This window comes from Dama dama, chromosome 26 (genome assembly GCF_033118175.1).
Source record: "Dama dama isolate Ldn47 chromosome 26, ASM3311817v1, whole genome shotgun sequence".
Taxonomy (NCBI): domain Eukaryota; kingdom Metazoa; phylum Chordata; class Mammalia; order Artiodactyla; family Cervidae; genus Dama; species Dama dama.
Window position 1 is genome coordinate 55,406,247 of NC_083706.1, and position 23,009 is coordinate 55,429,255.

Sequence of the window (23,009 nt, forward strand, 5' to 3'; positions counted from 1 at the left end):
GGGTGGAGTATTGTTACCAAATGTGAGGTTTGGCTGCTCAAGAGCCAATAAACAGGCAAGGATGGTGGAAACGAAAGCTTGCTTCATTTCAGAGGCCAGCAACCTCCTGGGAGGGTGAACTCCTGTCCAAAGGCTTTCTCCCCACCACTAACAGTCAGTGGGAAAGAGCTTTTATCAGCAGAGACAGGGGGCTACATGCAGAAACAGCACATTCATTTCTGGCAGTGGTCTTGAAATTGGTCATTGATTGTCTGATCAACATCATGTTGGTGGTTTTAAGTACAGTTAATCTTCCTTTACAGGTTCTTCCACTACAGATTTAATGATTTGTTCTCATTTCTCTGAGGCTGGTTCTCAGAATTGTGGCAGGTTATGGACTTTCCTGGTGGCTCAGATGGTAAAGAATCTGCCTGCAATGCAGGAGACCTGGGTTCAGTCTCTGGGTTGGGAAGATCCCCTGGAGAAGGGAATGGCAACCCACTCCAGTATTCTTGCCTGGAGTATCCCTGTGGACCAAGGAACCTGTCGGGCTACATACAGTCCACGAGGTCGCAAAGAGTCAGACACAACTGTGTGACTAACACTTTCACTATTACTACTACATGTCCTGGTTGCAACCTGGTCATCGCATAGTTAATTTCTTCTACCTGGTAGAGGTTTCAGTATCTGCAAGACAGATCACAGGACACGGCTCAGAATATTAGCTATAGCCCTTGAGAAGGAACTAAAGGTCCTTGACTTTGCTTAATGACTGAACTATTATATTTTGGCCTTGTTTGACTGCTTTTCTTTGCTTTTGCATTTTCTTACTTCTCTGATTAAACTTACTCTCTGACTAATGGTTTTCCACTGACAAAAGGCAGGTGGAGACGGGGTAAGGACCATAGGATCCTGCTTTGTTTGATATTATCATATAATAAATATAGAATTTGGTCTCCATCTTCAGTTCCTAGCTGATAGCTTCCAACACCTGATAACTTCCTAAGTGATTAGAACATTAGCGGCATCTTTTGTCATAATATTTGATTTTTGTCATTGTTTCCTGAAACAGCTTCAAAATAATAAAGGTGACATAGGCTTTTATTCATAACAAACCTTTGAGTTCACATTAATGACGTGACTTTTGGCAAGCCCCCTGATAGGGGTGGAGTCTGGTTGATAGGATTACAGGGTTGGAATTTTCAGCCCCACCTCCAACCTACAGGAAGGGGAGGGGCCTGGAGGTTTAGTTAATCACCAATGTCGTCAATGATTTAATGTCAGGCCTACGTAATGAGGCTTCCATAAGAACAGAGGATGGGGTTCAGGGAACCTCCAGGGTGTTGAACAGAAATGCATCCACATGATGTAGGTTGGTGCCCCCCCTCCACGGGGACAGAGTCCCCGAGCTTGGGACTCTCTGGACCCCACCGTCTGTACCTCTACCTTTCATATCCTTGTGCTATAAGTTTTTGTGTTTTGATTTGGTCATGGACACAGGAGTCTTGCAGGCTGCAGCCCATGGAGTCAAAAGAGATGGACATGACTGAGCAAAGACCCTCCTAGGGATAGCTACAGGGTTTCCCTGGTGGCTCAGTGGTAAGGGATCTGCCTGCGATGCAGGAGACCCAGGTTCGATCCCTGGGTTGGGAAGATCCCCTGGAGAAGGGATAGGCTACCCACTCCAGTCTTCTTGGGCTTCCCTGGTGGCTCAGCTGGTAAAGAATCTGCCCGCAATGCGGGATACCTGGGTTCAGTCCCTGGGTTGGGAAGATTGAGAGATCTGGGTTTGAGCTCTGGGTTGGGAAGATGCCCTGGAGAAGGGAACGGCTACCCACTCCAGTATTCTGGCCTGGAGAGTTCCATGGACTGTATAGTCTATGGGGTCGCAGAGTCGGACACGACTGAGCGGCTTTCACTTTCACTTTAACCAGTGACTGGTGTCCTTACAAGAAGAGAGAAATGCGGACACGGGCACACCGCGGAGGGGCCGTGTGAGGATGGCGGCAGAGGCCAGGGTGACGCAGCTGCCGGCCAGGAAATGCCCGGAGGAGCAGGAAGCATCCTCCCCACAGCCTCCAGAAAAGCCACAGCTGTGCCCACAGCCTGACTGTGGACGTCTGGCCTCCGGGCTGGGGGAGGACAAACTGCTGCCATTTCAGCCGCCCTGTCTGTGCTGACTTGCTGCAGCAGCCCCAGGAAAGGAATAAAGCCAGCCCTGTCACCCCCGCTCCCCCTCCGTCCTGCGGGGACCGCCAGACCTGTTGTCCCAGCAGGCGACAAGACGGAGCGACAGACAGCTGGAGCCCAGCTCCGGGCAGGTTCCTGCAGCCTCCCTGTGTCCCCGGCGCTGTGACCAGAGCCCCTCCCCGCGCAGGCAGAGCTGGACATCCGGCCGTGTTTGTCGAGCAGATGACGGGCTGGAAGACAGCCTGTTGCCCAAGGACCAACCCCATTCTTCTGCAGCGACTCCTGAGTGTCAGCCGGTTTGAGCCAGCATCGCCCCCTGTGTGGAGGGAGCAGGGACAGACGGTGGTCCCTGGGGGCCCACGGCGGGTGGGGGGCTGCCGTTCTGGAAAGGCCAGAAGACGTTCCTTCTCTTCCCTGGGCCTGCAGTCCGTTGCACAGGCTTCCAGAGTTGGGACACAGGAGCTATCTCTCGGTCTGTCTTTCCTGAGCAGAGAAGATATGCAGCTTTTTTCCCTCTGCAGCATCTCTGGCTGGTCCTCCCTGAAGACTGAACCGCCCAGAACTGACAGGGGACCTTTGCCAGGTATCAGTCACTGGGAGCAGCTTTGGGTGGATTCACAGACAGACCTGAGCAGACCCTCCAATTTGTTTTTTTCCCATATTTACTTATTTGTTTGACTGTGTCGGGCCTTAGTTGTGGCACGCGGGATCCAGTTCCATGGCCAGGGATGGAAGCCAGGCCCCTTGCATGGGGAGTGTACAGTCTTAGCCTCTGGACCACTAGCGAAGCACCAAGTCCCCCAGTTTACTTTTTCCTCCCAGTGTTTAGAGAGCATATGCCATGTCCATCTCGTGTTTCAGACACGAGAGACATGAGATACTGAAGCCAGAGACTTACCGTCAGACAGGATTTCCCACGCACGCTTGCTGGACGTGGCCCTGCCCTGGCTGTGGCTGATGGGCGTGAGAGGGTCTGTGTCCCTCCCAGCAGAGGCCTGAGAAGAGGCTCTGCCTTTGCTGCCTCTTCCACCCTGACTGTTGCCCACAGGTCTGAACCCGAGTCAGAAGTCAAGGGCATCTGTGGACTCAAATGCCAGAAGATAGTCATGTCTTTATTTGCAAACTCTACCCAGTCTTTAGCATTTCCTTCAGTTATGAGTACAGGCAAGAAACAGCTGCACCCGGGTGGTGACTTTGTATTAATAGAAATCACATCTGGGGGACTTCTCTGGAGATCCAGTGATTAAGACTCCGTCTTCAAAGGCAAGGAGTGCGGGATTGATTCCTGGTCAGGAAGCTAAGAACCCACATGCCTTGCAAACTCCAACCCCCTCCAAGAGGAAAAAAAAAAATCATAAAACAGAGACAATATTGTAACAAATTCAATATAGATTTTAAAATGGTCTGCATCAAAAAGAAAATCTTTAAAATAAAAGGAAATTACATTTTCACATTACATACTTTGTTATCCTGTGTGCTTTCAGAGATGTATTTAAAAACATTATTCTTAGGAAAAGCCCATTCACCAGACCACCAAAAGCGGGCCCATGGCAAAAATAAAAGATGAAGCCCAGCAATAAGGTGAAAAGGGGGCCCTCGGAGCCAGCACGTCAGGAGCCTGGCCCCCAAGTCACCGTGGGGAACCTGCCCAACAAGTAACACACGGTGCTGGACATCCCGGGAGAGAGGAGCAGACTTGCCGGGGGTGCGGGGAGCCCCTGAAATGCTGGGCGTGTTATTACAGCAGCGAGATTGCCCAGCGAGCGCAGGACACAGCAGACGCGCGCGGGAGCAGATGGGTCTGCAAGCCAGAAGGGCCTGGTTTCCGCCCCCGGGCGCCCTGCGGTCAGCTCGCCTCCCCTGCCCCCAGCGCCGTCGTGCGGGAGAGGCGGCTCTGGGCCAGCCCAGCTCAGGCCGACAGACCGCGCCTCCAGCGGGTCCGCAAAGCGCCGCCCAGCCGACCCTTCTCCCGGTGAGACTCACTGCCCGCGAGGTTAGCTCAAACCCACTCGGGCCTTGGAAGCGAGGCCACGGGTCACGTGCGCACTGCGTCACAAGGGTTAAGGAGGCGTTGAAATGTCTGTAGAACGACACCCTCTTCTGCAAAGCGACGGGGCTCGGAGCGCTGTGTAACCCGCCACTCTCGGCCCACCAGGGCGGGTGGGCGGCCGCCTCCACGCTGGAACGCAGCCACGGCCGGGGAATGCTGAATGCACGGAAACTCGGGGCAGGAGGGCGTGGGGATGGGGGCTCGGGGGAGGACGGGGCCGCCCCCTCGACCGCCAGGCCCCCACCTCGTGCCAGACGCAGCCCAAGCCCTTCATCCCTGCCGCGCCCGCCCGTGTCCGCCTCGCAGTGAGGGAAGCGAGTCCGGGACGCGGTGCCGCTGCGATGCGGGCCAGGTTCTCCGTCTCTCCTGGACCCTCAGGACCCCGGGCCCCGGCCTTGGGCTCGTTGCCGCCCTCACCCGCGGGCCCTGCCTGCGCTGCTGGCTCCGCACCGCCTCTTCATCGCCGTCTCGGCGGTTGTGAGCGGACGTGGGTCTGGGTCCTGGATCTAGGCCCCAGTCCTACATCTCCCTGGCCGGAGGAGCGTGGGGGCAGAGAGGGGACTGCTGGACCCCCTGGGAAGGCTGGAGTGGGGTCACTCAGGCTGTGAGACCACCCCGCTCTGGGTCCCCGGCTGGTGCATCCCCTGAAACCACGCTTCTCACTTGCCACCGAGCAGAGGCATCACCCGAGACGCTGTGAAGATGCAGACTCAGACCGGCAGGTCTACGTGGGGCCCGAGACTCTGCATTTCTAACCAGAGCAAGGCCCACCCTGGAGCGACAGGACCTCCAGGAGCTGTTTTCACATCCTTTAACAGGAGACGAGCACCCTGCCCTGCTCCCCCCGGGGTTGCTCGGAGGCCCCGGCGTGTAACAGCGGCAGGAAACACGAAGTCACAAAGTGCTCACACGCCTCAGTGATTTGCTGCTGGGCACGTCTGGGTCCCTGCCGTCAGCCCCCCGAGGAGTCAGAGAGGAGATATCAGCTCTGAGAGGCTGACAGCAGGGACTGGCTGGCCGCCAGGGAGGAAAATATGCAGACAGCGGGAGCTGGAGGAGAAGACGCACCCGCGAGACAAAACTCCCGACTGACGGATCCTTCATAAGCGCCCCACAGGGCGAGACGGGCACCGAAATTCCGCCGGTTCAGGGCCCGGGGTCGAGACGATGCTGGTGAGTCTCGGGTGAGCTGCTTGGCCGGGGTGAAATTTAAGGATGAAACAGCTGTGTCACTTGGGGTCCCTCCCTTGCTCCTTGAAGGATGTTGGAGCCCCTGAACACCTGCTCACAGGTCCCAGCTGAGGAAGCAATGCCTAGAGTCGGCCAGGCCTCCTGGTCTACCCAGCCACATGGCTCTGAGTGACCACACAGCTGGCGGATAGCAGCAAGGGCAGGACCTAGGGCCCGGTGGAAGGACGCAGGGGCGTTCAGTGTGCTGACTGTCTTGGGGGGGAAATGCCACAGAGGTCACAGAGATTGCCAAAGGAGAGAAAAAGGAAACCAGAGCTTCACTCCAACCACAAGGCAGCCAAGAGGCGGGGCTGTCCCCTCCCTCCCGGTGTTCCCCTCCTCACCCCATCTTTACATGGACCACAAGTCTCAACTCCCAGACACGAGGTGCAAAGCAGGACAAACAGAACAGGCTCAGGATAAGGCGGCTGTGAGCTGCTTTTTAAAAATCAGTGGTCTGTCAATTCCTCTTGCTTTTCAAAGTGGAGATTTACAAACCGCGGCATCAGAGTGTGGTCTGGTCGAGCGGCGGGTACAGGACCGGGCCATCCTCGCAGACATGCAGGCCCAGGCGCGGCCAGGCTCCCTGCCCGCGGGCGGCCGGCTCCCCAGCGTGGGTGCAGTTGAGCAGCTGTAGGTCCTTGGAGAAGCAGAGTTCCATCTGCCCGAGGAGCTGCACCTCCTGGCCCTGAAGGGAGAGCGAGGACGCTTCAGAATGCGGGTCGGAGCGTCACGGCAGCTCAGAGAAGCCAGAAGAGGGGGCTCCGGAACTAGGATCCGGGCTCCAGGAGCGGGACCCAGGCTCCAGCGCTGAACTGGGGCCAGGGCCCAGAGGGGTGGCTGTGGTCACCGCCAGCCCCGCCCCTGAGCCAGCCTGGACGTGGCCGGGGAGGAGACCCCACTTTCAGCTTAGAAATGTACACTTGGACAAAGGTGCGTGCGGAGACGCCCACACACACCACGTCTGCATCACCATCGATAAACAGGTAAACGGCACCCTATCGCTAAATGAATTTAAGACCTCAGCAGCTGACAGAGGAAATGACAACTCTTCTGGAAGCTGGACAGGAAACGATAGCTGAGAGGACTAACCACGTGAACACTGCATAATATGCCCACAGGGCCCTGTCGCTGCCTTGCCGCCTTCTGGAACAGGAGCCTCCCTGTTAGGGAGAAGCTGCAGAACACCAGCCCACCCAGCATGGTGTCAAACAACAGCCTGTTATTTCAAAGCATACACACACATGTGCACACACGCATTTGTACACCTGCATGCACCCTCACCGCCCCCCCCCCCCCCACAACTCTGGCTCTGGGAACTCCATGGTGAGCACAAGCTCTCAAAAGACTGCACGTGTCTTCTTGGTAGAGACAGAGGGGATGACAGAGCGTAGCATATCTGACCTTCTCTAGCAGAAAACACTGGACTTTGGGCACGACTTTGTACACGCTGACAAGCGCATCTCTGATGTCTGACACCTGAAATCGGATAAACTGCATTAGAAGTGAAACGTCAGCAGAGGAAACGAACAGTTCTGTCGTGGTCAGGAGTGACACCGGTTTACACTCCCGTGGATGCAAACATCCGACTGGTGTGCTCTCCCCAGAGCGCCCCTGGCTCACAGACACAGCTTGGAGATGCTGGGGATGAACCGCCCCGGCCCGGGCCCCGAAGGAGACGGAGCAGCCCCCGCAGGCCCCCCTCCAGACCGGAGTCCACACGCGCGGTGCTCCGCGGGTCTCCCTTCTCCTCTCAGCCCTGATCCTGCGCCTGCATGCCGGGTACTAAAGCAGAAACTCTCCTGCCAGGAGACGGGAGGCCAGGCCCTGCCTGTGCTGACGCCCCGCCTCGCGCCTCCAGCGCAGGGAAGGAGCTCAGGAAACACGCGCTGTGGCCGTCGCTCTGGCTCGGAATTGAAGTCTGTTCTCTGAACGTCGCGATCTGGGCAGGAAAACTCCCCTTATCTACGTAAATGTGAGTCCAGGTGAGACTGAAGGGGCCTGCAAATGCCCAGCCTGCTGGGCGGATGGACAGAGGGCAGCTGCAGTCCCTCCGGAAGGGCGCTGCCCCGCCCGCCCCTGCTCTTCACGGACGGAGGAAAACGGCAGGTCCGCAGGGAAGTGCTGACTCAGCCACACCCGGTCAGGAGGCCAGAACGAGGGCTCGGGACCCGCCGAGGCAGCGGAACTCAGAACGGCAGAAGACAGTGGCTTTCGGGTGTTTCACATTCAGAAATGGAACAAATACAGAAACTGCCTCCGGAGGGGGAGTCGGCGGACTCTCTCTGTAGAGGGCCCAAGAGCGGAGGCTTCAGGCTCGGGCAGGTGGTGGCCGCTGCCTGGGGGCCAGGCCGTCCGCCCACAGCTGCGCTCACGCCAGGGTGAGCCCTTCTGTACGGGCCACCGGCCAACAGGCCCCGCCGGGTTCCAGTCTCTGCACTTTTATCATGAAACAAAGCACAATTACACCAGAGAACAAATCTTCGTTTCCTTCTTCAGGCTCATAGAACTGTGCTGTCCAACTGCACATTCTATTAATACCGGCCTCTTAAGAGCCTAGAACACACTCCTCACTAGGAAACCGCGAACCTGCTCCAAAATCATGTTTAAGTAGCCTTGAGTTTACACAAAATATACAGGAAAACAACATTTAAATGAAATCTATTTAGAAACATAATAGTCAAGTGGGGGGGGGGGTGCTGGTGGGGGTTCTTTGAAACCAGAGGATAGCTCACGGCTGAGGTGACGCCTGGTCCTGGCCGGGCGTCTCCAGTTAGGGGTACACACTTGATAGGAAGTCAGAAGCAAGACTTACCTGGTAGTAGTGATCAGTAGATGGTTCTATCCCCAGTTTTTGGAGCACACTAGAATTAAAAAAAAAAAAAAAAGCTGTGTAATGAAGGTCTGATTTCCTTTCCTGTTGCTATCACATTTCATAGTAAAAATGAAGACCCCCCCTAAAGGGAAGTATGCAGTCTCCCTACCTGGGGCCGTGGGTCTGCTGACACGGGCGACACCGGGGTGGCGCCCAGGCCGCCTGCACTCCCCTTGCCGTGGGCACACGAGCGCCTCCTCTGGGCCCCTTTCCAGCACCGGAACCTCAGCACCCACGGGAGGAGGCACCACATGACCACCTACCCGCCACGCCTGTCCTCAAGGACAGCGAGCAACCGGTTCTGGATTCTAGGCTCATCCTAACAACTCCAAATTAGATCAATCTTTAAAATACGTTCAACACCTTGAATCACTTTCTAAAGCACGTGGTTAAACCAGCTCTTTGCGACCCCAAGGACTGTAGCCCTCTAGGCTCCTCTGTCCGTGAGATTCTCCAGGCAAGAATACTGGAGTGGGTAGCCACACCCTCCTCCAGGAGATCTTCCTGACCCAGGGATTGAACCTCCATCTCTTGTGTCTCCTGCATTGGCAGGTGGGCCCCTACCACGGTGCCACCTGGGAAGCCCAGTGGTTTATAACATAGAGGAAAATAGAAAGGACTTGTTTTGACTCCTTAGCTTTAATTTTGTGAGCACTGAGATTTTAGATTTTCCTTGGAGAAGCTGGGAGACAATATGACTTCCCTACAGCTGTTCTACATAGTCTCCATCAGACATTCGGTGGGCAGGAGCTTCTTTCCTCGGCAGACCCCAGGGAACACACTCCAGGGAGAACAAGACTCAGCCCGTCCACCCCCCGTGGGTCTGGCTAATGCTCCAGGGATCCCAGAATTCCGCAACTCTGCACTTGCGTGTGTCTATGGAAAGCCACGCAGATTCAGGAAGGGTAACCAGGAGGTACTTAGTCAGTGGTTGTAGGCTGAAGGGATGAATTATGCAAATACTTGACCTTAAAACTTTCAGTGTGACCACGTATTCTCCTTTTCCTGCTGGATTCAATAAAACCTGGGCCAGACTCACGCTGCCTGTGAACCAGGACCATGAGGTCTATGCTGGTGAACCGAGGGCGCCTTCCTCCCCAGAGTCTGATAAGAGGGAGGTGCCCAGGGGTCTCCTGCGCAGGCTACTTCTCCCAGGACCTGCGTGATGAGCCCCTCGAGTCTCTGAGACTGCTCCATGCAGTCAGGCCCCCAAGTGTCTGGAAAGGCTCGTGGGAGGTGGATGCTCCTCAGGACGACTCAGCTGCCCGGTTTCCGGGACCGTGGTATGCGAGGCAGGGATGCTGTGCCGGACAACTCGCGGCCCCGCTCACCCCCAGGACTAGGGTGTGGGTGTGCGGTGACTTGGGAGTGTGGGGTGCGGGAGGCGAGGCTACATACAGGCCTGGGTCTCCCACCTGCTCAAGGCCAGCTCCTTATACAGATCCAGACTTTTGCTGAAGTACTTCCACTGGGAATTGAGGGCGTCCAGCTGGGCGGCACAGGTCCCATGCTTCTTCCACTCGTGGCTCCTGTAACGGTGTGTTAAAAAAAACTCTGGTTAAAAGGATGACACCGCCTCCCAGTAAACCACCTGCATGGGTCCTTGTGCAGGGCATCCAGGCAGGAGGCAGACTGTCGTTTTCACAAAGCGGAAGGACAAACGTCCTTCTCTCAGCACAGGCCCCAGGCCCCAGGCCCCGCCGGACCCAACTGAGCACCACCAGCCCCCATCAGTTTCCTTCAGGCCTTCGTCCACCAGGCAGCTCCAACTTGCTTCTGCGATTAACAACAAACCCAACTGAGAAAGAAGCCAATGCCGTCGTTCAGGCTTTACAGGATCACATGGCTCTGGGTGTCCTCCTAGGGAGCCCCCGCTGGACAGCAGGGGACTTCACAGGCGTGGCTGGACGGCCACTCCTCAGCCACTGGTGAGAAAAGGCAGGCTCACTTATCACCAGGATGCCCTGAGGCCGGATCCTGGCAGGCATTGCAGCGTAGACGTCATCTACAGAGACGCCTACATGAAAGCAACAGCCCAGCCAGATGCCCGCAAACAAGCAGCAATTTGTATTGAAGAAAATCACCACCGCTGATAATAACTGCTCGCGTTTTATCGAAGATTAAACCAGGTGGCATGGTGGTAAAGAATCCACCTCCCAGTGCAGGAGACGTGGGTTCGACCCCTGGGCCGGGAAGATCCCCTGGAGAAGGAAATGGTGACCCACTCTAGTGTTCTTGCCTGGAGAATCCCATGGACAGACGATAGGCGGGCTACAGGCCATGGGGTCGAAAAAGAGTTGGACACGACTGAGCACGCATGCAAGCAACAAATTTTGGAAAATGTTTACCCATTCTTCACTTGGGTCTCACAACGCTGCAAAGTGAAAATATAATTGCTGGTTTAGAAGTGGGGACACCGGGCTCACAGGGGCCAGTGAGCAGCCCAGCTTCACAGCTGCCCAGCCAGGCGGCCCCGGTCTGCCTCGACCCACACTCAGGGCCCTTCCCATGCCCCATGCTGCCAACCAATCAACTGCCAAACACGGATCACACCCGCCTTTAGAATGATTGACAACTTGTCAATTTAGAAGCTAACCAGGGTTAGCACGGAAAAACTGATTCTTATAAGAAAAAGACGGGCTTCCCAGGAGGTTAAGTGGGAAGTGGTAAACCAAACGGGCATCAGCTTTACCAGTGATTAATTCACGAAGATTTAATAAAGACAGTCACTCAAGTACTCACCAGGCACCCACATGCATTCTCACGGAAACAGCCTAAACGTGCGCTGACCCTTTGGAAGCATCACCAGGGAGTAGGCCTGACTGAGGGCAACGGCTGTGAGTTACCAGTCGCCCGGACCCAGGAAAACCATGAAAGAGAAAAGTGAAAGTGAAAGTCGCTCAGTCGTGTCTGACTCTTTACAACCCCATGGACTATACAGTCCATGGAATTCTCCAGGACAGAATACTGGAGTGGGTATCCCTTCTGCAGCAGATCTTCCTGACCCAGGAATCAAACCAGGGTCTCCTGCATTGCAGGTGGATTCTTTATGAGCTGAGCCACAAGAAAACCATGAGGAGAGATTAGAAATAGATGAATAATCAACTTTCTTTATCTACAATAGCACCCACGGTGAATTATTTCTTAACTTTCTAAATTCTATGAGGTAGAAAAAGACTGTTCAACTAGCTGAACGTGAAACTGAATTACGGGGGCCTCAGTTTCTGTACAACAGGGACAGTCATTCTAGAATCTCCCACAGAAGGAGCTGGAGAAGTCAGGGGCGGAAGCAGTCACACACGCCCAAACAGCTCCTAGCATGTAATAGTCAAGAAACGTCCACTGTTGTTCTAGAGCGAGTTAACTCAACAGATGTTAGAGATAACCAAACTCTCATTCTTTTTCTTGTTGTTTAGATGCTCAGCCATGTCCAGCTCTTTACAACCCCATGGATGGGAGCCCACCAGGTTCCTCTGTCCACGGGATTCTCCAGGCAAGAATACTGGAGTGGGTTGCCATTTCCTCCTCCAGGGGATCTTCCCAACCCAGGGGTTGAGCCCACGTCTTGTGTATTACCAGGCTGATTCTTTACCACTTAACCTCCTGGGAAGCCCTTCTTTTTCTTACAAGAATCAGAAACCAATAACACCCCTATTTTGCAGATGGTCGTGTACACAGTATTTTTCAGGATGGCTGGTTTTATTAACAGATTTAATCTTAGGGAACTATCTTGAGCACCAAGCAACACCAGGACCCTCTCCTTTGCATCCGTGATTCCCATTTGAGATTAAAGAGAAAAGGTTTCTGACATGAGCCTTCCCATTAAGGACAGGAGAGGCCAGGACACCTCCACGGACACTTTATCCAAGATAGCAAGGCGACCTGGACGACAGCTACCCACGGGCAATAACCAGGAAGCCGGTAAGCGCCCGGCCACGTGAGCACCATCTCCACAACTAAAGGCATGAACGCTACCTTTGTCATTTAGGACAAGTTTCTAAGTGCGTCATGTAAGCACCCAACCTGAAAGGTGAATCATTTTGCCCTCATCAGAACACAAAGCCAAGTGTGTGTTCTGCCCACACCATCTCATCGGACGTTGAAGGACTCATCCCACGGGAGGCCATCTCTGTGTATGTTTGGGTGTGTGCAGTCGCTCAGTCGTGTCCGACTCTTTGCGACCCCATGGACCGTAGCCCGCCAGGCTCCTCTGTCCATGCGACTCTCCAGGCAAGAGTACTGGAGTGGGTTGCCAAGCTCTCCTCCAGGGGATCTTCCTGACCCAGGGATCGAACCTGGGTCTCTTTTTCTTCCTGCATTGGCAGGCAGATTCGTTATCACTGTGCCACCTGGGGAGATGCTTTGTGTATGTTTAGTGGTATATTTTTAAGCTTTGGCAAAAACCTGACTGATTCTATCTGGAATATTCTAACTACTGAAATCTCTTCTGTTTACTTAGTCATCAAAGAGTTTTTATTTTTAAGTATACCGTGAAGTGCTAAAAGCTTTTCTTTTATTGTTTTTCACTATTTCAACTCATGTAGGCCACAGTCTTTTCTGAAACCACTTTCCAGACCTCAGGTTGCTCGGAGCCAGCACTGGAGACGTGGACTGTTCCTCTCCCAAACTTTTACAGCCTCCGGACCCAGGGCCGTGAGTGAACCACCTCCCAGCCACACACCCTTGAGTGAACTCACAGACCGAGCACCCACGAACCAGGAGGACAAATGTCATTGTCACTCTGCTTTGCTTCAGAAAGCTTTTCTCCAAATTTAACTCCTCCTGAAGAGTCTACACACATATACTTCCAAGTTAAGTGAATCACTTTGGCCAAAACCTGATTCACTGTGACATGAATTATAAATTGCCATCCTGCAGTGAGGGAAGGCTTTCCAAGCGGCATCAATGGTAAAGAATCCACCTGCCAATGCAGGAGACCCGGGTTTAACCTCTGGGTCCAGAAGATCCCCTGGAGAAGGGCATGACAACCCACTCCAGTATTCTTGCCTAGAGAATTCCATGGACAGAGGAGCCTGGCGGGCGACGGTCCATAGAGTCACAAAGAGTCAGACACCATGGAAGTGACTTAGCACGCACACAGAATGAAAGACACGATGGATTAAAAAGCAAGTGTACAAAGTCACTTCTGCTAGCCCTCGTTTTTTATCCACTGGAGGACCGCTCCAGAGAGGGCGCAGCTCCGCAGCCGCAGGAGCCAGGCTCTCCGTCACCCCTGCTCCCGCGGTCCCGCCTCACACCTGGGCTCTGTGGCCCGAGACGGGCCTGGGAGCTCAGACTCACCAGAACTGGAGGCTGCAGTTGGACGGATGGAGAAGATCGGGCCAGTACCTCTTCATGTCTGGCAAAAGGTCCTGCACGTAAAGACAGCACTGGTAATAAGTCCACGTGAGGCCTGACAACTCAAACCCAGAAGGCAGGTCTGATAAACGAACACATTAAAAGAAAACAAAACTGAGCTCTGTGGGTTAGTAACACTCAGGTGAGTGAAAGGGCTCAGTTTATTTTGCATGATGTGTTTCTTAAGACACACCTAAACGTGAAGTCTGGGGAATCGTGAAAGCGTATGTGAAAACATAAGCTCTGACAGGTGAATGGCTAGACAAATCACGTCCACCCATACAATGCAGTATTATTCAGCATTAGGAAAAAAACACAAACGTATGAAGCCAGGACACTGGCTTCCTTCTCTCCAGCTTGAATGTTTCCAATGACTATGTCTGCATCTTCACTCAGACACACAAGCCTTAATCAGCACACAGGACTCTGAGGAACACTGCCGGGGCCCACGGCTCCCCCTGGCCACACTGGCTTCCTCCCAGCTGCTCCAAAGCCGTCCTCCCCCAGGGCCTTTGCACACGCTGCTGCCGCTCCTGTCCCTGGTTAAGTTGGATTCCAGCTCACCACCACCTCCTCAGGAGAGCTGGGCCCAGGCCCACTGTCCTCAGCTCTGACTACCCTCCCCTCCAGGCACCCAGAGGGGACGTCTGTCCTGGCTCCCGGCTGCAGGCAGGGTGGGTCGGAGACCGCGCCTGATTCTGCCCCGGCCCCCGGCACAGTGCCTGAAGCTCTGCTGGCACAAGAACCTGTGACTGGTTTGGACGTGATTACCTCATCCTTCTGGGGGCTGTGCAGTCCTGGGAAGGGCCCATAGTTCTGGCAAATCCCAAGTCTGCCCCGTGTTTTCAGAGGGGTCTCAGGAACTCGCAGACCCGCCCGGTAAGTCCAGGGACACAGTCACGCGTCCCTGACAGTAGACCATCACACACGAGGGGCTGTCAGCACCCCGTGGAAAGCTGCACTCACATGTGCGTGCGTGTGTGTGTGTGTGTGTGTGTGTGTGTGTCTGTGGCTGCTACCAGCTCTCGTAACCCCAGGGCCCGGAGTTACTCTGCAATACAAGTCTTTGTCCTGGAAAGACCCAGCCCCTCTTCCCTGCTCACTGGCCCCACTGAGAAACCCACCCACAGCCAGAAAGGACACTCTGGGGGCCACAAGCCACGGCGGTACACACACCTGAGCTCATGCCCAGCGGGCAGGGGTCCCAGACTAGGAACTACGGGCTGTGGGCCAGACCCAGGGCCGGCCTGCTCACCCCTGCCGCCCCTCACGCAGTCACTGCAGCCCATCGGGCCCAGGGCAGAGGAGAACTTACACAGACCATACTTAACCCGTGGGGCTGCTTTAGATACCCGTAAGCACTGGTGAGCACACTTTAACGGCTTTGAGGGCACACCTAGAGGAGGAGCGAATCTGCGGTGGGAACATTACTAAAGTCAGTACCTTGATCTCCTGTGGATTAAAGGGCCAGGATCGGTTACATGCTTCACTTTTATCGGGCCTTGAAATTAGAGGTGAAAAAATAAAGAGAAATTAGTCTTGGTCGGGCTGGTTCCAAATGGCATGTGAAAACACTCGAGTTGTGGTCTGGAGAGAATGAAAGGGGTGAGTCACGCTCGGCCACAAGCCAGCACACTGGAGTTCCCTTCAAAGCGGAAGGGTGTTCAAAACTTCAGGCTCCATTCAAACAGGCTCTCCAGCACAGAAGCAACCAGACAGCCAGTAGGGGGCGACCCAGAGCTGGGTCGGTGGAGATGTCTGGCCAGGTTCTGGCGTTTCCCTGGTGGTTTTGTGCTAAGAGTGTCTGCAATGCAGGAGACCCAGGTCCGATCACTGGATTGGGAAGATCCCCTGGAGAAGGCCATGGCAACCCACTACAGTGTTCGATCACTGGATTGGGACGATCCCCTGGAGAAGGCCATGGCAACCCGCTCCAGTATTCTTGCCTGGAGAATCCCATGGACAGAGGAGCCTGGCAAGCTACAGTCTGCAGGGTCGCAAAGAGTGGACACAAGTGAGCAACCAACACTTTTTGAGTTACTTGCAAATCTCCGTTCAGCAAGCACAGCATGAGAACAACAAGAGGTTCCACCTCTTTACAGGTGATGAGGATCATTAACACCAGGTGCGTGTCCCGCTCAGGACGCGCCTGGCGACGACTCAAGGTTGGCTGCCGAATGTTCTCGCACAGAGCACGTGTCCCTCCACTTGCACATGTGATTCTCTCTGTCCTCACGCGTCCGATTCTGCATGGGTCAACGCTCCATCTCCACGTGCGGCTTAGATCACGGGGGACCAAACCTGCTTTCTCCAGGGTGGACAAGCCTGGCCCAGCCCCCGAAACTAGTCCAGCTCCCCAGAGCTGGGTGCCGTCCCTCCAGCTGGAGGGCGGCTGAGGGCACCAGTGAAGTCACAGAAAACCAGAGGTGGGATGAGGCCCGGTCCTCAGGCCCCTGTTTAACCAGCTTTCCACTGACCCCGTCCCTGAGGGGCACCAGCGCCAGCAGGAGCCAGGACTGCCCCTCTCAAGGGAGGAGGGAGACCCGGTCAATCCCTCCGGACAAACGAACAAACAGTTTAACATCATGAATACATGCACACACCACAAAAAACAAACTAAACAAACTGCAGGCAAAACCAGAAGAATAAATATCGGTGTCTGTGAAGTATGTATACTATAGATACAAATCACATGTGTGCAACATACATACATTTATTCTTATGCATTTTCTTATTGAATCCAAAAGAAGAAAATGAGAAAATTAAAACTCAGTGATCGAAAATGTACCCAGAACCCTTAAATGCATATTTAAACTAGACTGTTATCATTCTACCAAAACGGAACTCAAGGACAACAGAAGGCAGGTCATGTTAGAAAGACTAAAGATGTTTCTCAACAAGCTTCCGGCCTGCTAAGTAAACTCCTAACACAAATCACCAGCATACACGTCCGGACAGACTCAAGCCAGAACCCCAGGTTAGCCAGCTTCTGGGGCTGCTGAAGTTTTAAATGCAGGAAGTACTTGCCATAATCCGTGTATCGTCCAGTAATTTGGAGGGTCTTTGCAATGGCCCCGAACTTCCTATGAAGAAAAGACAGGAGACAAGTGGTTTCTTGTTTACTAAATACACTCAGCAACCTTCCTTTCTTTCGACAAACATCAATGGAATCCAAAGCAGGCCTAACACAAAATAAATTCTGTGGTAATTTACGACAAGCAATGTTCATGAGGGTACCACAGGGGCGGGGGCTGGATGTTTTATTTGAAAAGAGTGAACCAAAAATTTGGAAAACAGAATTTAATAGCTATTTTTGTTTTCTTTATGTGCTTGAAAATTAAGTCTATCTGATGGATACACTCAGACTTACCCATGAATAATTTTCTCGTCATGCAATTAAAAAATGAGAGCCAGAGGGTGGCATGGCACCCAGTCATATTCAAATCTGTTCAGGCACCAGGTTCAAATGCAATAGTGCAATAATAAGTACTGAAAATCTGAAGCCAACAAAAATGCAGGATGAGAGTAAAATAATTAACTCACGGAGTTAAAAAATCTTCAGTGTAACACTTTATAGGAACCTCCAAATTGTTTCACTAAAATGGATCTTTTCTGAAATAAATAACCATTAAGAAATACAGCCCGACCATCAGGCAATGGGCCAGAACCTGGGCCCAGTGGCCGCAGTGAGCAAGCCAGGGAACAGTACACATCGGGTCTGGAGAGGCATCTGGCTCCCCAGCAAGCTCTCCTGCTTAAATCCCCTTCTGATGCGGGGAGGCGCTTCTCTGTATGGTTGGTCTGGAAATGAGGGCAGGCCTGGTTTAGGTGACGGCAATGTCTGATGTCAGGAGGTTCAGGCCAGGGGGCAGAGGGCAGGATGACCACCCGTGCCCTGCTCCCATCCACAAGGAAACACAGTCCAAAGCAGGCAGGCTTTCCCACAGCGCGAGGCAGGGGAGGGCAAAGCCAAGCGCCCACGGGGGGCTTTTCTACCCCAGCTCTTCACCCAGCGTCTTGGATGAGCCTTCAGTGGGGGAGACCTGGGGTCAAGGTGCAGCTTTCCAAGGGGGCGTGAGCCCAAGGGGCCCTGAGCAGAGGACAGACCTGCGCTGGCACCTGTGATGCCCACCTGGCTCTCGGGGCAGGGTCCCTGGCCCCTCACGCAGGGCCTCCTGGAGGCACCGTCTCAGCCTCGAGGGGCGGGCGGGCCGGGGGCTCGGTCAGTGAGAGGCGCTGGGGAGGAGCCTGCACGGGACCTCCTCTCCATGGGCATCACTGGTCCCCGCAGAACTCACCTGGCACACAGTCGCAGGCCAGTGGTGAACCATGATTAGCTTGCCCCACTCAAGGTCGTCACTGCGAAAAGACAAGGGGCTTGCTCTGTAACCTGAGTTACAGGAAAAGTGATTCATCAACACTGAGGGCCAGCTGCAGGTCAGGTGCTGCTGTGGGGCGGGGTCCGGGTCCCCAGGGGCTGCCGCGGGGAGGGGTCCGGGTCCCCAGGGGCTGCCGCGGGGAGGGGTCCGGGTCCCCAGGGGCTGCCGTGGGGCGGGGTCCGGGTCCCCAGGGGCTGCCGTGGGGAGGGGTCCGGGTCCCCAGGTGCTGCCGCGGGGAGGCATCCGGGTCCCCAGGCGCTGCTGTGGGTGGGGAGGGGTCTGGGTCCCCAGGCGCTGCTGTGGGTGGGCAGGGGTCTCTGAGAGGACCATGGGGCCGAGTCCTTCCTCTCTTGCAGGGCACCAGACAGTGAGGGCGATGATGACTAAAGTGACTGAGCAAACACACAGGGCATCGCCCGGGGACAAGCGGTAACAGCTGTAACTGAGGAGGAGGACAGGCCTGTCCGGTGAGGTGTATGCTGTGGGCTCAGTCGTGTCCGACTCTGCAACCCCATGGACTGTAGCCCGCCAGGCTCCTCTGTCCACGGGATGCTCCAGGCAAGAAAGCTGGAGTGGGTTGCCATTTCCTTCTCCAGGGGGTCTTCCTGACCCAGGGATCAGACCCACGTCTCTTGCACCTCCCCCACTGGCAGGAAGACTGTTCACCACCGCGCCCCCTGGGAAGCCTGGCAGGCGGGGAGGGGGTTGGGATTCTGGACCAGGCAGCCCGGAAGGCTCTGCAGTGAAGGACTGCTCAGAAAGCCCCTTTCTCCTCAGAGGCGCAGGCGGTGCAGACACAGACCAATGAGCCCTTAGCAGCACATGTGACACCCACAAGCCTGGAAACACAAAGGTCCCTACAGCTCACCAGGCCACAGACCAGCACCCAGAGCAGCACAGGGCTGGGCACCACCCCAGCCGCTGGGATCTTGTTCTCTGCAGGATGCGTGACGTGGGATTCTAAGGCCTTCTTCCAATGTCCCCATGAAACCCATCTGACCCTGAGACGTTCCATAAGGGGCTGTGGAGTAGCATTCACACACATCCCTCAGCAGAAGCCCTTCCACCAGGCTGGCAAGGCTTGGCACACACAGAGACGGGGGTAGAAAGGCTGGCTTGTGAAAATACCCACTTTCCAGATGGAAGACATCAGTAGCAACTGGGCATATAACTCAAGCAGGCATGTCATTCAGGATAGATGAAATTTTATTTTATTAGGACAGAAGAAATTTTAGAAGCAGCAAAAGCCAAACAGAAATAAGTTCTTACATAATGGTTCTGTAAATAATTGAGTACTGTTTAAAAAGCAGAGAATTCACAATATTTGAAAACTTTTCTCAGACTGAGCTAATGAGCATGCTCAGTTCAAGAGAAAAAGGAATGTATGAGCATTAGAGCCAGGAGAAGCGTTAAAAGTGCTTTTTTTCCCCTAGGTATGAAAACCTTATTTCACAAAGGGGGAAACCAAGGCTGGAAGAGTGGGCAGAGGCCAGGAAAACTAGACCAACAGCATGGAGTTTACAATAAAACTCAACACTCAACAACATCTGTAATACAATTACCATGTACCACCCTGGTGAAAGAGTGCTGTGAGTGTAAGAGAAAGATCCTCTCAAATCCGTGGAGACGCTGACTGCGCTGTAGAGAGAAAGGCCTCCCAAGCAGAGGCAGAGGGCCTGGGAAAACCCTGCTGACCCATGAGGCCCTCAGGCTCTGAGTGACCTTGTGAACACGAGGGTGATCTCGTGTTCTCCAACCCCTGCCTCGCTCGCCAATTATTTCAGTTGCTCATGACAAGTACGCCAGACACGTGGACTAACTTACGTAACTGGACATGTGAACACATGTTTGCATCTTTGGAAGTTTGCAACTTGCAGATCCCTATGGAAGGGGCCTGTTGCACTGACCACTGTAGGCTAGGCATGGCTCGGAGCACGTTCTATGCTTTAACTGATGCCTCCGGGCATCAGAGCTAGGAGGCAGGTGCCGTCACTCTGGGGACAGGGTTGAATGACCTTAGTGGAGGGCTCTGGATCACACATCTGGATCTGAGCTAGCAGTTCACACTCAATCCGCACACCACACTACCTCTCTGGTGATACACTTTTTACTTGAGGGCAATGCTTAGTTATTTAATGCAGCCCATTTTCAGAAAATAACACTTTCTGGGAAAACTGAAATTTAATGTTACCTTTTAAAGTAAATGATTAAACAACAACGACGGTTCATTAGAAAGGAAAACCAAACTTTTCCCATACCTACAAGTGAAGTATGAATGCCTTCTATTAACAAGATCATTACCCAGATAAAATATGCCACCCTAATGGCAGAAAGTGAAGAAGAACCAAAGAGCCTCTTGATGCAAGTCAAAGAGGAGAGTAAAAAAGTTGGCTTAAAGCTCAACATTCAGAAAACTAAGATCATGGCATCCGGTCCCATCACTTCATGGCAAATAGATGGGGAAACAGTAGAAACAGTGGCTGACTTTATTTTTCTGGGCTCCAAAATCATTGCAAATAGTGACTGTAGCCATGAAATTAAAAGACGCTTACGCCTTGGAAGGAAAGTTATGACCAACCTAGACAGCATATTAAAAAGCAGAGACATTACTTTGCCAACAAAGGTCCGTCTAGTCAAGGCTATGGTTTTTCCAGTGGTCATGTATGGATGTGAGAGTTAGACTGTAAAGAAAGCTGAGCACCGAAGAACTGATGCTTTTGAACTGTGGTGTTGGAGAAGACTCTTGAGAGTCCCTTGGACTGCAAGGAGACCCAACCAGTCCATCCCAAAGGAGATCAGTCCTGGGTGTTCATTGGAAGGACTGATGTTGAAGCTGAAACTCCAATACTTTGGCCACCTCATTCGAAGAGCTGACTCATTGGAAAAGACCCTGATGCTGGGAAAGATTGAGGGCAGGAGGAGAAGGGGACGACAGAGGATGAGATGGTTTGATGGCATCATCGACTCGATGGACATGGGTTTGGGTGAACTCCGGGAGTTGGTGATGGACAGGGAGGCCTGGCGTGCTGCGGTTCATGGGGTCGCAAAGAGTTGGACACTACTGAGCGACTGAACTGAACTGAACTCAGATCTCTGTCTCCTCTACAGAAGTATAATGCGAATCCTCTCCCAGAACCCCTGTTGACCCCTAATTCGTCAGTTGCATAGGAAAACGAAAAGAGGGAATGAGGGGGAGGGGAGGGAGGACGACAGAAAAACTAGGAAAAAGGAGCCACGACCACTTCACCAGGATCGCACCGACCCTGGACGGAATGCGCGCGCGCGCGGTCCCTAGAGCCGCTCGCAGGTTCGGGCGCCCGGGTCCACCCCTGTCCCCCCGGAGACCCGCGCCCCGCGCCCCTCCGGCAGCTCACCTCCTCCCGAGCCCGCGCGCGCTGCCCAAGCAGCTCAGCGTCAGGCACAGGGCGCCCAGGAAGGCCGGGGAAGTCATCCGCCGCGCCGGGGAGGACCCCGCGGGGTCGCCAAGACTCAGACTCCCGTGGGCGCTAGGCCGCGTCCGGCGCCAGGCCCTGCGCTTCCCTGAAAAAGGAACAGACGTTAAGCTGACCGTGCGCCGGGCCAGCGGCCGGCGAGCAGGGCGGCTAACCACAGCCCACCCCCGAGCGCCCTGCGGAGGCCCGGAGGCCCGGAGGCCCGGGAGCCCAGATCCCTGCAACACAGTGGGCTCGCACCCCGCCCACCGACCACCCGGAAGCCCGAGGCCCTGCCGCCTCACCAGGTCCGCCAGACGAACACGACGGCCGGTCCGCTCGCACCGCGACCCTCGCTGCCCCGCGAACCCGGCGGCGGGAGAGCCGAGACGAGAGCGTTTCCGCCCCGGCCCCAACGCCACGCCCCCGCCCCGGGACACGCCCCCAGCCTCGGCCACGCCCCCGTTTCGCCCCTGGGTGAAGGCGGGCGCCGGGCCGGCGAGAAGCCCTGGAGAAGCCCGACGCCACGCCCCTTCTGGAGGACACGCCCCGCCCCCGGTCTGTCCGTCTTCCCCTTAGGCTCTTCGACTGCGCTTCACTTTCGGGCTAGTTCCTGCCTGCCTTCGGCCGAGACCGGGGAGGTCGACTTGAAAGCCACCTTCTCAGACGTCCTGGGAGCCCCGGCTCCACGTCGAGCTGCACGGGAGCTGGGGCTTTCGGGGCCCAGTGGCCAGTCCGTCAAGGTCTGTGACAGGCGTGCAGAGACAGCACCGTGGGGCCCCTTAGGGGCAGCCCCTGAACCCCAGACAGTCCTGTCTATCCAGTGCCAAGACCGCACAGGGCACCCCTAGGTAACCCCACTCGATTCCATTTGTCTCTGCCCCATTCCCATGATCTCCACCGCTTGCAACTCTTCTGGGACACGAAAGAGCAGGACTTTCAGAGCTGAGCCTGCCACCAAGACCATCAGCCTTCCTTGAGATAGAGAAATAGAAAATCAAGGCTGTGACTGTGCACCCACCACCAGCCAGACAGCCAGGGTCCTTAGTCCTAAGAACCTGGGGGCTGAAGATCCACATGGCAGTGCTCAAGTCAGGGGGCGATGGAGGGAGGGAGGCGGGCAGGGAGGCGGTGGAGGGGGCAGCAGACTCCAAACGACGACCTTCCCGCCTCTGCCACCTGCAACTCAGGCCTTTAGTCCACCTTCCTGCCCCTATGTGCTCAGGAACTACATCCTCAAAGATCACCGGTGACCTCCTAACTGCAAACAGTGCTTGGTCCCCGGTCCTCTGGCTCCGTCCATCTTCTCTCTCCACTCTGCTGCCAAGAAGTGGTCAGACCATGCGGGGCCGTGGGAGGCCCTCCCAGCCACAATAACATTTCCATGACCCCCGTTTCTTGCTTGTAGCTAAAGCTCCAGCCTCCTAGACCTTCTCTCAGCTCCAAAGGGCAAATTCAAGAAGTCACAGGGAACTGAGGGAGTGCAGAAACAAAGGGAAAGCAGTCAAGAAACAGAA

At 54.7% G+C, this 23,009-nt stretch overlaps 1 protein-coding gene and 1 non-coding gene across 2 annotated transcripts; one reads left to right on the top strand and one right to left on the bottom strand.

The window, feature by feature from the left end:
• The first annotated feature begins 1,561 nt into the window (after nt 1-1,561).
• TRNAR-GCG (transfer RNA arginine (anticodon GCG)) lies at nt 1,562-1,632 on the top strand. The gene has a single exon. It is a non-coding gene; the product is annotated as a tRNA-Arg (tRNA).
• A 1,908-nt stretch (nt 1,633-3,540) lies between these two features.
• RNASET2 (ribonuclease T2) lies at nt 3,541-21,919 on the bottom strand. Its single transcript, XM_061130591.1, has 10 exons — nt 21,798-21,919; nt 21,436-21,601; nt 17,981-18,041; nt 16,710-16,765; nt 15,126-15,183; nt 13,626-13,696; nt 9,740-9,853; nt 8,265-8,313; nt 6,854-6,928; nt 3,541-6,137 (listed from the first exon to the last, which is right to left on the bottom strand). The coding sequence occupies exons 2-10, from the start codon at nt 21,510-21,512 to the stop codon at nt 5,955-5,957; spliced, it is 744 nt and encodes a 247-aa protein (XP_060986574.1). The 5' UTR covers nt 21,513-21,601; nt 21,798-21,919; the 3' UTR covers nt 3,541-5,954.
• Nucleotides 21,920-23,009: the final 1,090 nt, after the last annotated feature.